The sequence below is a fragment of the Anneissia japonica genome, unplaced genomic scaffold (genome assembly GCF_011630105.1).
Source record: "Anneissia japonica isolate Jap-2015-1 unplaced genomic scaffold, ASM1163010v1 scaffold288005_len623695_cov211, whole genome shotgun sequence".
NCBI lineage: Eukaryota > Metazoa > Echinodermata > Crinoidea > Comatulida > Comatulidae > Anneissia > Anneissia japonica.
This window is the reverse complement of record NW_022701263.1, coordinates 575,401-591,399: the sequence shown is the minus strand read 5'-3', so window position 1 is coordinate 591,399 and position 15,999 is coordinate 575,401. Positions and strand designations below refer to the sequence as shown.

The 15,999-nt window shown below is 33.4% G+C and overlaps 1 protein-coding gene across 4 annotated transcripts in view; it reads left to right on the top strand.

The window, feature by feature from the left end:
* The first annotated feature begins 307 nt into the window (after nucleotides 1-307).
* Nucleotides 308-15,999, top strand: part of LOC117103511 (neurogenic locus Notch protein-like) — a 43,008-nt gene continuing 27,316 nt past the window's right edge. The window contains exons 1-11 of one of the 4 annotated variants that reach the window (XM_033244075.1): nucleotides 308-338; nucleotides 5,031-5,159; nucleotides 5,368-5,718; nucleotides 6,484-6,561; nucleotides 7,128-7,241; nucleotides 7,880-7,993; nucleotides 9,807-9,920; nucleotides 11,292-11,405; nucleotides 14,223-14,333; nucleotides 14,915-15,028; nucleotides 15,652-15,765. In XM_033244075.1, the coding sequence (XP_033099966.1) occupies nucleotides 323-338; nucleotides 5,031-5,159; nucleotides 5,368-5,718; nucleotides 6,484-6,561; nucleotides 7,128-7,241; nucleotides 7,880-7,993; nucleotides 9,807-9,920; nucleotides 11,292-11,405; nucleotides 14,223-14,333; nucleotides 14,915-15,028; nucleotides 15,652-15,765 (1,369 nt within the window). In that variant the 5' untranslated portion in view covers nucleotides 308-322. Of the gene's footprint in view, nucleotides 339-3,313; nucleotides 3,969-5,030; nucleotides 5,160-5,367; nucleotides 5,719-6,483; nucleotides 6,562-7,127; nucleotides 7,242-7,879; nucleotides 7,994-9,806; nucleotides 9,921-11,291; nucleotides 11,406-14,222; nucleotides 14,334-14,914; nucleotides 15,029-15,651; nucleotides 15,766-15,999 lie in introns of those variants that run through there. The other 3 variants (XM_033244074.1, XM_033244073.1, XM_033244076.1) reach the window with 3 other exon arrangements.

The following is a 15,999-nucleotide window of genomic DNA, read 5'->3' as shown; positions in this document are numbered from 1 at the left end:
TATAACATAAAAATAATAATAGGAAATTGTTTGAAGATTTACATGGTAAAGTAACAATAGGCTACTACGCGTAGATAACTCTGAAAAGAACTGTTTGCAGTTCTTTTCAAAATAAAATAATAATTATAATAGGCTATCATACTGCGTTATGGGAACAACAGTTACCAAGTAGTAGTAGTTAACACAAGACGGAACAATAGCAACTCTTTAGCTATTTGTTGACATTTAATAATGTCCGTAAAATTACTTGTCAGCCGGATATCACCACAAAATGGGAATGGGATGACACAAAACGTCTTGAGAAAATTTCAAGAATGATAATATGCTATTGGTTGGAGGTTGGTGAATATACATATACGTTACAACGTAGTGAAAATACCTGTTGCAACTATCCTTTTCAAAATAATATTAACATGAAGTACAGTACTGTACTGCGTTGTGGGAACAACCGTTGTTAACTTAGATACACAATATCAACGGTGGACCATAGGTAGGCCTACAGTAATTCATTCATTCATTCATTCATTAACTTTTATTTCAGACAATGTCCATATAAAATAATAAAAAAATAAATACCAGTATAAGTGCATGGCAAGTACAACAAACTAGCTTTAAAAAAACTGCTGTCTGTAACAGAAAGCCACCCAATGTTTTATTCATTCAGAAAAATAGCAATTTACATAATTTTTTTGAAAAATATTAGAGCACCAAAGACATCAAAAATCTATTTTTTTTAACATTTGAGAATTTAACTTGTAAAATTACCGTTATGGTTTCTTATTTTAAAAAAGTAGACAGAACTGTGTTAGTCTAGTAAGGTTGACGTATAAAATAAAAACACGTCATGTGCTTCTTTACTGACTGAAGCGGAATCTTGAAAATGACTCTCCAGTACGCTGATAATAACATTATATTATATTCCATTGCATTATAATTCTAACATATTTAACTGTATAAGGACTACGTAATTTGAAATCTCATTATTTATATTACGCTTAATCAATAATAATGAACGATGTGATCAGCACAGAGGAAACGGTGTGTACTTGTTCCCATGGCAACATATTTAATCATACCGGAGACTGAATACACAGGTATACATTTTGAGCATAATTTCCTATAGAATCAACAGGTTGTCTTTTGGGTTACTTTGCTCTGATATTCGAGGTTTACACCACATCAGCTGCGACTTCGTGTGGTGAAAAAATTATTAATGTCAGAGGCATACATCTTTTTATATTAATTTATTTATTTTTCTTTTCTACCAATTGTAAATTATTTGTTATGAAAAAAGGAAATGTGGAATAAATTGATGATTGTTGATTGAACAACTTTTTGGCACCTGAGTTCCCAGAAATAGATGCTGGCCACCTGTCCCCTTGAATGGACAGTCACAATATTTAAAGTTACCATGAGGATGGAGTGTATACCCACCTCAGCCCCACCTATTTGGGAAATATGGCGCACCTGTGGATGCCCAGGAATAGCAGCTGGCAAACCTGTAGAGCCTCACCATTTTCCATCCTGTATGTGGGCAGACACGATTTAAAGTGGGACTAAAGCTCCTAACCACCTCAGCTATAATATAGGCCTAATGCAATACGACATAATATAAGATACAATCTTACAATACAATACAACAAAATCATAAGACAATTTCATTTAATTTATTTCGTCCAAAAGACATTAAAATTGACAAACACAAGATAACAGAGAGCAAAAAACAACACTCAGTTGGCCGGACAGGATTGCCAAAAAACGTGAACTGAATCACTGTCTAGTGGCTCTCCGATGCCAATGAATTGAATGTAATATAATAAATGTAATACCACTTAATATGATATGATGTGATATATTTATGATATATTATATCACAGGCCTATCATCATATAATAATTATCATATCAAACTGTATATCAGATTGTATATTATTACATTAATATATTACATTAATAGAATATATGATATGATATAATTATAATATAGGCCTATTATAACAAAAAAACAGGCACATTGAAGAATTACATTATTAGCAAATAATTGTATTAAATTGACCTTTTCTCTAGAACTAGACATATCGTAAAATAGGCCTAAATGTCGAAAATAGGCTTATCATGTAAATCCCCGGTATTCAACCCCCGGCACGCGGGCTAACTCCGACCCGCCAAAAATTTTCATCCGGCCCGCGCAATATTGCTAAAAATAATTTAAAAAAATTTCCCGCCGATTTTTAGAAAAAAAATTCTGTTTATAGAAACACCTCCTATAGCACCCAACTGTTACATTGTTTACAAGAGTGTAGCTTTTTCTGAGTGTAGCTCACTGTGTCTAGTGGTGAGTGCTATTTCCGACCATCTAGAGGTGCCATGACCTAATCATAAATTTTCTTACCTCAGCACCAACCGAGGGGCTGAGGTGGCATTTTCCCCTATCTGTGAAGTTCTTCACTAGCACATTCAATTTCGAATCCACCACTATAAAAGAAAATTCTGCTGACATCGAAAACATTGGAAATAAAAAAATCATGATTGGAACTGGACCCCAGCTTAAAAAGGTATACCCGGGTTGTAAATAGTTACTTGCGTATACAATGACAGTATAAACAAAATAATTAATACTGGCGACGTATCTCAGTATGATATCTCCGTACTGTGCGTACATCAATATTTTTGGATTACTCGTTTTGTTTGAAATCCTTGTATTTGAGACAAGACAACAAAGGTTCAACAGTTGGACGACGACAGTCAATATAAATGAGCCTTGAAACAGATATTCGCCTATTACCCTTGTGCCGAAGTCACACCCTAAGAAAGCCTGTCATGTTTACTAACAAAATTAAGGGAACAGTCATGTTTTGCTGATAATTACGTCGTCATATTATGGGAATATCAATAAAAACAAACCTACTAACCATCATAGCAGGGGTGGCGCCAGCGGGGGGGAGCCCCTCCCCCCCGTCGGGGAGAGCTTCCCCCACCCCGTCGGGCAGAAAAATCACAATTCGTCGTCGAGAAGAAAAAATTATATGTATTTTTTACATATAACAGTAGTAGACTCTAAAATCGATTAAATAAGCCTTTGAAACCCCTAAATTGTCAAAATTTTTGGGGGATTCGCCACCAGGACTACTTTCAGAACCTTTTATCGAAGCTCGACCACGCCCACTTTGCTTTCGTTGGGGAAATCTGACCCCTCGTAGGAGCACCGTCCCCCCCCCCCTCGTCGGGGACCTCCCCGCCACCATCGGACAAATCCTGGCGCCACCCCTGCATCATAGTAGGTCCCCGACGCATATTTTAAAGAAGAATTGATTGTAATACTTGAGGAAATGGTTGAATATCCAACTAGGCCTATTATTAACAGTAGGCCTATATAAAGAAATGTTGAGACTAGGTGAAATTTGTATTAACACAAGCTCGTGTAGGCTACATTGCAAAATGACCGGTAATATGTAAACGAAAGCTTGTGTTAATTAAAAAATAAATAAATAAATAAAAAAATAAAAAAAATAAAAAAAATAAAAATAAAACACCTCAACTATAGTGTCAAAGTGCTCCCGCTTAGCCTACTGTTTAGCAACAATAAGCCTAGTAAAAATACAATAAAAGTGGCCCCAGACAGACAAAACCTCCCAATTTTGTATATGCGTTGAACAACACTAGTTTAAGGCCCACATACACAAACGCAAGCAACGCTAGTGAAATGTGACGCGTTCTTACGCAAAATGCAACCCGACTAAAGTACAAACTTTGAGCGTGAAAATGGCTGTAAAGTAACTGCGAACCAATCAGCTTGCAGCTTTATGAACTCGCAAATTGATTTGTTGATTCATGTTTTCTTGACAGACCCTTTGCCTTCGCCAAGACCTGCTGAGTCAGGTCACATCGTGCTAATTTAGGCGCAGGTTTTAGCATATATTTTGCATGTCATCATCTGTTATGGCATGTGTACACTCAGCAAAGGTAAAGGTGGGCTAATAAATGCATCTTTCTTATACCTTCTAAAAATCCCCGCGTAGGCCTATGATGAGTTCTAATGGCTTAAAGGAAAGAAACAATAATCACCTTTGTTTGATGATGGGTCCTTATTTAGGCCTAGTTCATCAATTGACTGTGACTTGCCCTCCTGCAGCATCACCCATCACAAACCTTTTTGACAGTGATGGACGAGGGCCGATTTGTGCATTGAAATTGACATAGGCTACGTTCAGACTTGGAGATAAGCAGGGGTGGCCAGGGCCCCGTCGGGGAGAGCTGGCCCCCGTCGGGGAGAGCCGCCCCCTTCCCCCCGTCGGGGAGAAAAAGCACAATTCGTCGGGGAGAAAAAAACATTACATGTAACTTAGTATTTCTACATATTAGTAGACTCTAAACTAAAATCGATTAAATAAGCCTTTGTAATTCCCAAATTGTCAAAATTTTTGGGGGCTTCGACCCCTGAACCACTTTCTAAACCTTTTAATCAAAGGTCGACCTTGCTTTCCTCGGGAAAAGCACCCGAACTATGTACACAAATATTTTATTACTCAATTTTTAGTAACACATCAATGAGTTAAATATTTACGTTACCATACTTACCTGACTGCATGCTTCTTTGATACTAACTGATAACTGCAGTTTCACTGCATGACCGTTTTATAATTTTAATAAAATAACAATTTCTTCTAATTTAAAATACGTTTCCCCCCCCCCCCTGAATTTGTGATAATTTGTTACACATAGACTTCTGCTAAATGCATCACAAATTTATGATCAGCATGTGTTTGTGTAAAATATGTGTTTCATCCAAAATCACTTTGAAATGTGGGACCGTCTCGCATGATACGAGACAGTTTGTAACTATGAATTGATAACATAATTAGTAAAGAAATAAACCAGCTGGAAATCACTACCGAAAAACGTTAAATAAGCTACGATTTGTGGTGAATTCATCATCAAGAAAATTCTTTGGACTAATACGATATTTAGATTTAAGATGCCTTTTCAACTTTGGCTACATTTTGAATCTCTTATCAATTGGTTTCTTTTTAGGACAAGGAGAAAACTGTTTAACTGTGAACCCTTGTCAGAATGGTGGTACTTGTATAACAGAAGAAACAGGCACAGCATTTTGTTTCTGCACTCCAGGCTACCATGCCACATACTGCAACCTAGAAGTTAGTAAGTATACTGAATGGAGTCAAGGTGTAGTTTGGTGAAAGATAACAGAAAATAAGAAATTTTATATTCAGTACGTTCTTGACTCAAACTTTTCAGATTTGGGGGAAAGTATGTACGCACCTATTGCATGCATCTCTCTGGATACAGAGCTGAAGATGTTTTGAGTTATTATTGTTGTTATTGAATTTACATATATATTTTGTTACAGATTTAAATTGTGGTCAAAACTTTTATGGTGTACCTACAGATCACATAACATCACCAAATTATCCAGACAATTATGATAATTTCAACTCATGTGGGTACCTTGTGGGTTATCCCAATGGAAAGAAATTCCGGATAACAATTAATGACATGGATATTGAAGAGGCAAAAGATGTTGTGGAGATCGGAGCAGGTCCTATTATAGACATCTCAGGAGCAGCAGCTGAATATACTTTTTCCGAGACGTTACCAATTCCACAAGCCCCATTTGAGATTTTGGGCAGTCGCATGTGGGTCTATTTTTACTCAGATTTTAATGTTGTCAAGCGAGGATTTAACATCACATTTTTAGTTGGTACGTAAATTCTGGTCTCTAGTTGTCTGATAATGTTTATTGATATCATCTATATTATCATTTTGTACTGATAGGCCTATGTTGTATTGCAGCATAGAGAATGGTTGCAGTGGTAATGCTTTAGGCATTCAAGTAAAGGTCATTCTAAGGATGGCTACTGGGTATGGCACTATCCACATTCTCTCCACTCGGGAGTATATGTGGATGCCCAGTGGCATATTTAGGACTCTTGAAATGGTTGTGAGTGGGGGGGGGTCTGATGGGGGCTTGATTGGTGAAGTAAGGGGATCGATGATTAAGTGAGGGGGCACTAGCTCAGAAAAATAAGATGATACAAGGTGATTTTTAACTAATAGAGCGTGACATTTATTTTGGCTTTGCTTGCAAGCACCCACAAAATACACCACTGTGGATGCCTGGTAGGATTAGTACTGCCAACCTAATGGAATACTTCCCAAGGAAGTTGATTTTCTGTATGTTTTTCATTAGTATAACATGTTTACAATGTAATGCACTTTGAGGCCTCTGTGTATGTTCTGATCAACATGTTACCAGTAAGACTAAAGTTTTCATAGTATATTTATAAGTATCAAATTATATGGTATTTTTTTTCTTTTTCGACAATATCATGAATTGTAGAATACAGTACAAGGTTATGTTTGTGAATATGAATATTGTTTAATTTTATAATTGTTTTTATAGTGTAATTTTATTAGTTAATTGTTGTTGAACTAATTTTGTTTGCTGACACTTTTTTTTATTCAGATGCAGACGAATGCTCCACCAATCCCTGTCAACTGGGTGAACAGTGCAATGACCTCGAGTACTCATATAATTGTCAAGGTAACTATCACCTCAATTATCACAACTCTTTAAATATAAACATTAAGATTTTATATAACTTGTGATTGATCGGTTAAATAAAATGTATAATAACGTAATTACATAGTCATCTCTTTTTTTTTATGTTTTTGTATCTTAAAAAATATATATTTAGCTTTGTGATTGTATAGATGGCAAATTATTTTGTACTTATACTGAATCCGTTTCGATCTCCAACAAAAATATAAATATCTGTTAGATATGTCCTGAGTGAGTAAGCATACTCCATTTCTTACTAGCTTTTACAAAAGGAAATTTGTCAAATATTTTCTTGTAGTTTTGAATTAAGGATCAGCACTCTCATTTCTCCAGTCATTTTTTTTGCACTGTGAGCATTGTGATTGATACCTGTGCATTAAAAATGCATGTTACCATTGTTATCATTATCATCATCACCATCTTACTCATCATCATTATCATCATCATCATAATATTATTATTATTATTATTATTATTATTATTATTATTATTATTATTATTATTGTTATTATTACTATAATACCAAGTTTAACATATTTTTTTTTTAGTAATTGATGAGTGCTCACCCAACCCATGTTTTAATGGCGGAGTGTGTGTAGATGGTATTAACCAATACACATGTAACTGTCCTAGTAATTATGAAGGAGTTAACTGTCAGATCCGTAAGTACACATCTACTTAGCATATAGAATTCTGTTATAAATGTAATAAAGGATGACCTGTTTATAGTCCTTATGAATACAAAATATTGATGCACTTAAAAGATAAGTACAGTACTTAAAAACATTGATTTTCATATTTAAAAGGATAAAGTAAGTTATTATCTTCCAATGACATATATAATCAAAACAATGCACTCTTTTACTACCAAATTCCTAAATTGATTACCCGCCAATTTAGAGTCTATGCCAAGAATATTAAAACTTACGATTTTTTATTGGCAAAGAAAGTATAAGCAGATTTATTACTATTATTATTATTATTATTATTATTATTATGATAATATATATACATAATGTATCACATAAGTCATGTGCATTAGAAAATGTGCATGTGGGTTAGAGCTGCAACCATACCATTGTTCTTTGTGGTCTAATGGTATGACACTTGCCTTGATAGCGAGAGACTACAGGTTCGAATCCCGCCAGACATTATTTTTTCATACAGCTAAAAGGAACTTTTCATTTAAGGGCTATGCTTGATATGATTATGACATCAAATTTTCTTATATTGGAGCACTGTTATTATCATTTCGTCCATGTGTTTCAGCTGTTTGTATTTCTTTTTCTATCCCGATTAGCAATAAACCCATGTGAAAGCAATCCTTGCAATAATAATGGAATATGCCAAAACTTTGTAACATATTATGAATGTACGTGTGTAAATGGATGGACAGGAATCACATGTTCACAAGGTATGTACTGGTTCTCCATATTTATATATTATTTTGCTGTTGGATTTATTATAATAACCACTGAGTAAGCTTATTATTTGTATACCCTAAAACCTCGAATTGAAGCCCAATGGGCTTAATCTCCAGATGAAGCCATCTTGAATTGAAGCCTCCTCTTTAGTTTACAAAATTAGCCTCGAAAAGAAGCCCACAGGCTTCTTTTCAAGATAGCATAAACTTATTTTTGAGATAATACAGTACATATACTGTACATTAATTAAAAACAAGCTTGGTTTATACAGTAGTTTAGGTAATTTAATGCCAATTAAATATACTCCATGATACAGATTGATGTTACAGTGGCCTTATTTATTGTTTCATAGTACAAATTTTGAAAAGAAGCCCGCTATTTACTTTGCAAAAGTAGTTTTGAAAAGAAGGGCATCCAAAGTTTGCAAAAAAAAGGAAGAAGCTCAGGGCTTCAATTTGAAGTGTTAAGGTGTTATAAAGTATCGAGATCCTCTTTCGTCCTGTGAGGTGAAGAAATACAATACACCAATCTGTGTTGAGTCACTAGCTGTAAGGTTAGCATAAAATAACAAACATGGATATAGATGATGTAACTCTAATCGTTATACACCAGTAATTTATGAGGTTTTTTACTAATTATAAAGGTCATTGATCAAACAATTTCATCTGGTTTATTTTATACAAAGAAATTATAAAGGGTTATTCCTTAATAAGACTTATAGTATTGTATTTTATATTGTTTATTGTGTTTTTAATTAATTATTCATTTTATTTAGTATAATTGGTATAAAAAGCAGAATGTAGGCAATGTTCTCATGCATTAAATGGGTCTTTTCTCACGTACTAAATGCTTCTTCTTGCAATTACATAATGCTATACATAAATGTGTTGCTGTAAGCCTACATTAGCTCGATGATTTACATACCAGACTCCTAAATTGTTTACATTTTTACTTCCTGAAAAGTGTAACAAATCTACTAGTATATATGATATCCTTGTAGGTTCTAAAATATAATTTTTTTACACGGCTATACAAATCCGCTGCCCTAACTATCCAGTCCAGACTGTCGTGGTTTATTGGACAAAAATCTGGTGTATGCCCATATATAGTCATGATGTGCCTATATATGGTAATGATGTGATGTCATCATTACCATATTAAGGCATGTCACATTTTTTTTTTCAAATAGAATCTGATAGTCTGTACAGGACTTATAATGAAACAGTTTTTTAAGAGCATCACATTTATTCCCCTGTATTTGTGAAACGTAAGAGATTCTTGATTTTAGATGTGAAAGAAAATAGAAAACGCAAGTTGGGTCAATGCATTGAATTAGCATTATAATACTCTCTCTCTCTCTCTCTTACAATTGTGATGACAGAAAATAATAGGGTATGGTTGCCATGACATCTGTTTCCTGTGTATGTAGGTAGTTATGAATTCACTTAGTAACTAGAGTGAAATAAATGTATGTGAAAGAAACTACAGTCCATTGATAACAATATATACTATAGTTTTTAATCAGTTTTCAAATGTAACATGTATTTAATAATAATTAATAATGTAAGAAATAACACACCATGGTTTAATAACTTATATTTGACAACTACAATTTTATACATATGCAGTCATCAGGTCAGTGGGAGGTCATCAGGTCAGTGTAAATGGGCAGTCTGTAATTTTCAGCTGGATGAGATAATCAATTATTAATATTAATAATTTTTAGTTATTATATTTAGTGTTTAAAAGCTATTTTATAATTTGTTTGGTTTAATTTATTTATACTTTCTTTTATCTTATTAGACATAAATGAATGTGCGAGTAATCCTTGTCAAAATGGTGCAATTTGTAGTAACAACCAAGACAGTTATTCCTGTAGTTGCCTTGGTGGTTACACTGGTACTAACTGTGAAACAGGTAAGCTAATTTCAATACTATGGTTAAAAAAGCCTACTAGTTTTTGAAGATCAATTTTATTTATTTTTATTTATTTATTTCATATTATTTCTTTTTAAAATTTTAACTTAATGAATTTTTTTATTCTTTTGGTTTAAATGTTGTTTGCTGTGTTACATATGTTTGTTTTTGTACTTACAGTATAGATTGTCTATCAATTTATACTGTAAATATTTTAATGATAATTTTTTGTAATTATTACTAGCCAGATCCAGAGATATCTGAAAGGATGGCTAAAAGAGGATGACTAAAAGGAATGGGGGGGGGGGGCTGATCGAGAGACTACACTACCCTACGGGCTTTGGGGGCATACCACAGCGAAATTTGTGTTTCTCTATGCTCGTAAATAACCTTTTAGGTGATCAATAAATTCTTTTTCTTTTTTTTCCTTCTTTTTATTTTTGACTTTTTAAAAGGTGGGGGGGTGGGGATGGGGTCAGGCCGTCTCGGTCCCCTTAAATCCGTCTCTGGTCAAGATACAAGACCTTCTCCAACTGTGAAATTGATATATTAGCAATAAAGAATAAGAATAAATATAAGTAGTCCTACTCTAGTACAGTAAAGTGTTCTGCCTGAGCAGAATCATTGGCATATTTGATGGACACTTATACAAATTTTGCATTTTCTCATGCATGGTCACTGATATTAGAGCTTGCCATAGATACGAGATTCACAATACAACAGGTGATTGTTTATCCAAGTGCAATGTAACCTAATGAACACAGAATAAAAGACAAGAGATACAGTTTTTTTGTGTGTGAGCACAATGTGGTCACTCATGCATATTCAATATGATTGCTCATGCATATTCAGTACCTTGTTTTAACATGGTGAACGGAAGGTCAACCCAAGGAGGTATTTTACTCATCATAGAATTCGGCTAATTTATGTGGGTGTGAGCAGGTTGGATAAAGGTTTAATGAGTGACTGCACTATATACAAGGGTGTACTCCTATTGACGATGTTCATTCGTTATCCTCGTTCTATGACAATAGAGGTTGTAACACCAACTGACCTCAACGGAAGTGACAAGCACCAACTGTGCCTCAACAGCTGCACAAAATGATTTTTGTAATTAATCTTCATAAAGAATTAAAACATACTAAACTATATTGAATTCATATAAAAGAAAATCAAAACAAGACATTTTGAAGCAAATATTTATTGCTGTAAATTTTGTCAGCTCAAAAGAACTATCCGGAGTGGACTATGGGGCTGTAACATCCACTCCGTTAAATAGTTGATTTTTCCTGTAATTTTCTGTTATTTATTAGTCTTGATATTTTTGTAATTGTTTAAGTTGTGTTTTTAAATTGTTTTTTTTTTCACCAGATATTAATGAATGCAGTAGTAATCCATGCCAGAATGGTGGCAATTGTAACAACAATGTCAACTTCTTCACTTGTGATTGTGTACTTGGCTATCAAGGAACTTTCTGCGAGTCAGGTAAAGAACATTAATACATTACACGAAAAAACAACAAAAGCTAGCCAACGCACATTACTATGAAAACCCTCAACATTCAAACCTTTGCAGAAATTATGAATTCTAGGAACAGTGAAGCTTTTTGGTTCAAAAGCTTTCTTCCAAACCTAGGCTCATTTTATACAAATCCTGTAATTCTATGGTCTGAAGTTGATGGTGCTCTACGATGATGAAACACTAATGGAACTGACATAAAAGCCTCATTACTTGTGTATGACTATTATGGTGTAGTTCCATTATGTAAAATGACAGTTGTATTGTTGGATATGACATTTTTGAAAAGTGAAGCAATGTAAGCTGCTGAATTTAGATTTAAGGCATGGGTTATGTTTCATTTACAGTTTATATGCTGTATCATCAGCTAGTTATATCATAATTATTATTGTATAATTTTGTCTCCCTGTGTATTTATGTTCCATTTGAAGTTACATACACATTGAACTTCTAGAATACAAATTCACACATTTGTATAAATATGATATATTTGATATACATATATGACATTACCACATTTTATAATTCATTGACCAATAACATGTTATAGTTTTTGTTTCTAATAAAAAAGTTATCACATCAGTCGATCATTGCAGTTACTAATACTCACGTAGGGCAAGTATATAATGATGTTCTAGTTTACTTCAATCTAACAAAGATTAATAGAAATTCATTTGATTCCCAGCTTCGGTAAGTATAATATAAAGTTGTCAAGCCACAAGTCATTTGGTCTACCTACTACATTTTAGAGTATAACCGACAAACTACTTAGTTAAAACATTATCATTATCATGCTAGTAGCACCCCCTGGACCCCAACTCCAAATATGTGACAGTCATGTGGTTATGAGCCTGAACGTTTATTTGATTCTGAAGGCATTTTAGCCTTTGATTCATTTAAAGTGTATGGACATTTGTGTAAATACTACTTGATACTGACACGTATTTTAAATTTTGTGAAATGCGTACATGAATAAACAGACTTAAAACTAGGACACCGCACAAAAATGAATTCTCAGCCAATGTGTGATTATTGCGAAAAGGGAATGAGGATGTAACATGGGCTTTCGTGTACAGAAATAGGCTGTTGTATTGTAAAGAAGTGTTCTAGATATGGGAATATTGGCAATAGTCTGTTTATCCAGGTATTTGCTCTTAGACATCATATTGATTTGTGTAATTTTATGGGAGATTCAAGAAATGCACATAATGTTTTCATCCACATAGACATCAATGAGTGTGAAAGTGCTCCATGTCAGAATGGCGGTGTTTGCAATGATTTGGTGGCTGCCTTCAACTGCACATGCCCAGAAGGGTATGGAGGGTTGTTTTGCCAGACAGGTATACAACATTTTGGTGAAGTACTGACTTAATCAAAATGCATTCTATATAAATATCTAAAAAATTAAGATTAAGTTCTATAATAAATAATAAAAAATATACACAACTCTCAGTCATAAAATCTTGAGAAACCTTTGTAAACTTTTGATACATTATTTTCCCATTATTCTAAAATAGAAATAAGTTATTATCTTTAAATGAGGCACATTTGAAAATAATGAAATTTTTGCCTAATCACCAGACTTTACTCCAAAAAATCTTTTAATTAATTTCATTTTAAATGGTAAATCTTATGAAAAACTTGGTTTTATACATTATATGTTATTATATATGCACAATTAATTATATGCATAACTATATGTTTAGTAATAATTCAAACGTAATATCTTTACTAAAATACCATTAGTTGTAGAATAGATATTAATATTAATAATCAACATACATCATTATACATTAGATATACATTAGATAGAAAATGTTAATACTGTAATTGTATTAATTTTAAGCTGTTACTCACAAATGCTTTTTGGGCAAAGTTTATTAACAAAATAACATCATTTGAAGTGGACTTGGAATAGCAGTCTTCTTTTAGGCATCAAGCTGCCATAGAATACTATGTCTTATTTCTACTTATGATACTGATAGTATTTATTTCATTTTGTCTTCTCTTAATTCTTGAGTTGTATTTCAGGAGCAGAATATTGTTATAGCATTGTAGGGCTGAGGTGCTCTCGACCCTCTATCTATAAGAGTCCCTCCCTTGCCTCCCTCCCCTCCCTTCCCTCCCCTCCCTTCCTCTATTTTGAATTACTGGATCTAGGCCTACTGCTGATCAATAGCTAAATTCATCACACAGACAGCTTAAGTGTGTCTGTGAAGACCTGACTGAGAGCATTGAAAAATGAACAGTTTGTTCATTACAAATCTATTTTGTATTGCTTGTGTTAACATGTTACAAATACAACTGTTGCGATCCAGCTCATTGCAAAAATATAAAGAATAGCAAAATTTCATCACCTTTTCTTAAGCAAAGGGTTTAACAGAAGGTCATGTATTTGAAAAGCATGAGTTTCTACTTTTTTTTTAAAATGCTTTTATGTGTCTCAATGATTTGGCCACATCATTGGTTTTTTACGCAGATAATTCTCTACATCTTACCCCTTAACTATTTGTCAAATGGAATTCCAACGATTTAACTATTAAACCAATTACTTCATTCAGAAGTAGATTCAAGGAGGCGAGCTAGAGAAAATAATAAAAGGAAAAAATAAAGAAATTAAAAGGTGCCATATAACCATAATAATTTACTGCAGTCCCAACCTTGTTGGTCTGGAACCTGCATCTGTAAAATTCTCTCTTGGAGCACCTGTATTCTCTTAAATTTGTGGATATGTTACTGCCATATGTAATCTTTTCCTTAAACTTGGTTTTTGTCTATTCCCAGAAATCAATGAATGCCTGAGCACCCCTTGTGTCAATGGACTGTGTGTTGACAACATTGGCTCCTTTAGCTGTATTTGTGAGGCTGGTTGGACTGGTACCCAATGTGATATAGGTAATAACGTATTAGATTTTGTTTGACTTAATATTTCCCCCTTTTTTTACCCAGCCCCTCGATTTTGCATAAGTCTTTTGGTGTCCTTTCCATTTGTTTTGCCTTATTTTATAATGTTCCTTTTGTTAGTTTAAATTAATCATAAATGACAAAATGTACATTTCATATTAATATAATTTGATGTAATGTAATCAAGTGAATGTATAATAATGAGTAAAATTTAGTGAATGTATAAATGCATGAATGAAAGAATTTATTTATAATAATAGTGTAGCAATTGTTGCTGTAGTGTTAATGTACATAATTTGGTTGTTTATACCAAGTATAAAACACTACATAGATAGTAGCCTTCAAATGTGAAAAGTGGGCTGAAACTACTTGTCGTGTATTGGATTTGACAACAGTGGTGCATCTAGTCTTGAAATGGCGGTGCTGATCGGGGGCGCGAATTTGAATGGTGGGGGGCTCGATGATCAGTTGAGAGGCGCTAATTCACAATGTTTCTGTAGTGTATTTTATGCATGATGTTGTTAATTTTTTTATTTTCTTTTTCCTACCCATCCTGCTTTTGTTTGTGATAGATATTGATGAGTGTGCAAGTTTTCCGTGCTTCAATGGTGCAACATGTAACAATTTTCTAGCTTTATATACTTGTAACTGCTTGTCAGGGTTTTCAGGCAGTAAATGTGAAATTGGTAAATACAGTGTTTTTTCTCAGGAGGTTTTAGATATACTGTACAGGTTTATATTTTAATCAATCACATAGTTTGATACTAGGAATAATTAGAAACATAACAATCAATATCTAAATTGAATACATGATATTAATATTAAATTCATTTGTAAGATTGAATCCCACCTATGTATTATGGGATTTTCCAAGAGGTTATAATTCTATGTATATTAATATATAACATATAAATTATTATAGAAATTATATACTTATCAAGAAGAAAGTGATAACACATAGGTGCTGAATACCAACTGTAATATTTCTTAGAATGAAATGAAAGTTATTAGTACTTTCCGCTTTTGCAAGTACTGTATCATATATAGATTGGTTATAATTGGTTTCAATTTTTAGGATTTGTTAGACCTACATTTTTTCATAAGTTGACCTTTATTTTAATTTTTTAAAGGCTTTGAGATCATATTTATTTCACTGTGGTATATAAATCCAAAAATTAATTCATTATAGAAGATAGACAGCAATATAATAGCCTCTATGCTTATATAAGAGAAGATAGATTTACCATCTTTTGTCACATGCAAAATGCAATTGTAATTTAATAAGACAACTGACCTATTGTTCCTTTAGATAATAATGAATGCAGTAGCGGTCCTTGTCAAAATGGAGCCACCTGTAATGACCACGTCAACTCATACACTTGTACCTGTATAGGTGGTTACACAGGCACATTTTGTGAAACGGGTAAGGGTGTGCCGACAGCTTCCATCATTGGAATCAGAGGACCTGTTCCTAATGAATATTAATATATTAACATCATCTGCTTTATTTCCAGTGTTTTCTTCATAACTTCTGCATTCACATCAGCATAATATAATAAGGGATTACTTTGAAAAAAAAAATATGGTTGACTAACATTCTGTATTAATTTCTGTTTTTGGTATTTTAATCTAACACTGTAAGGATTTTTTCTATCAT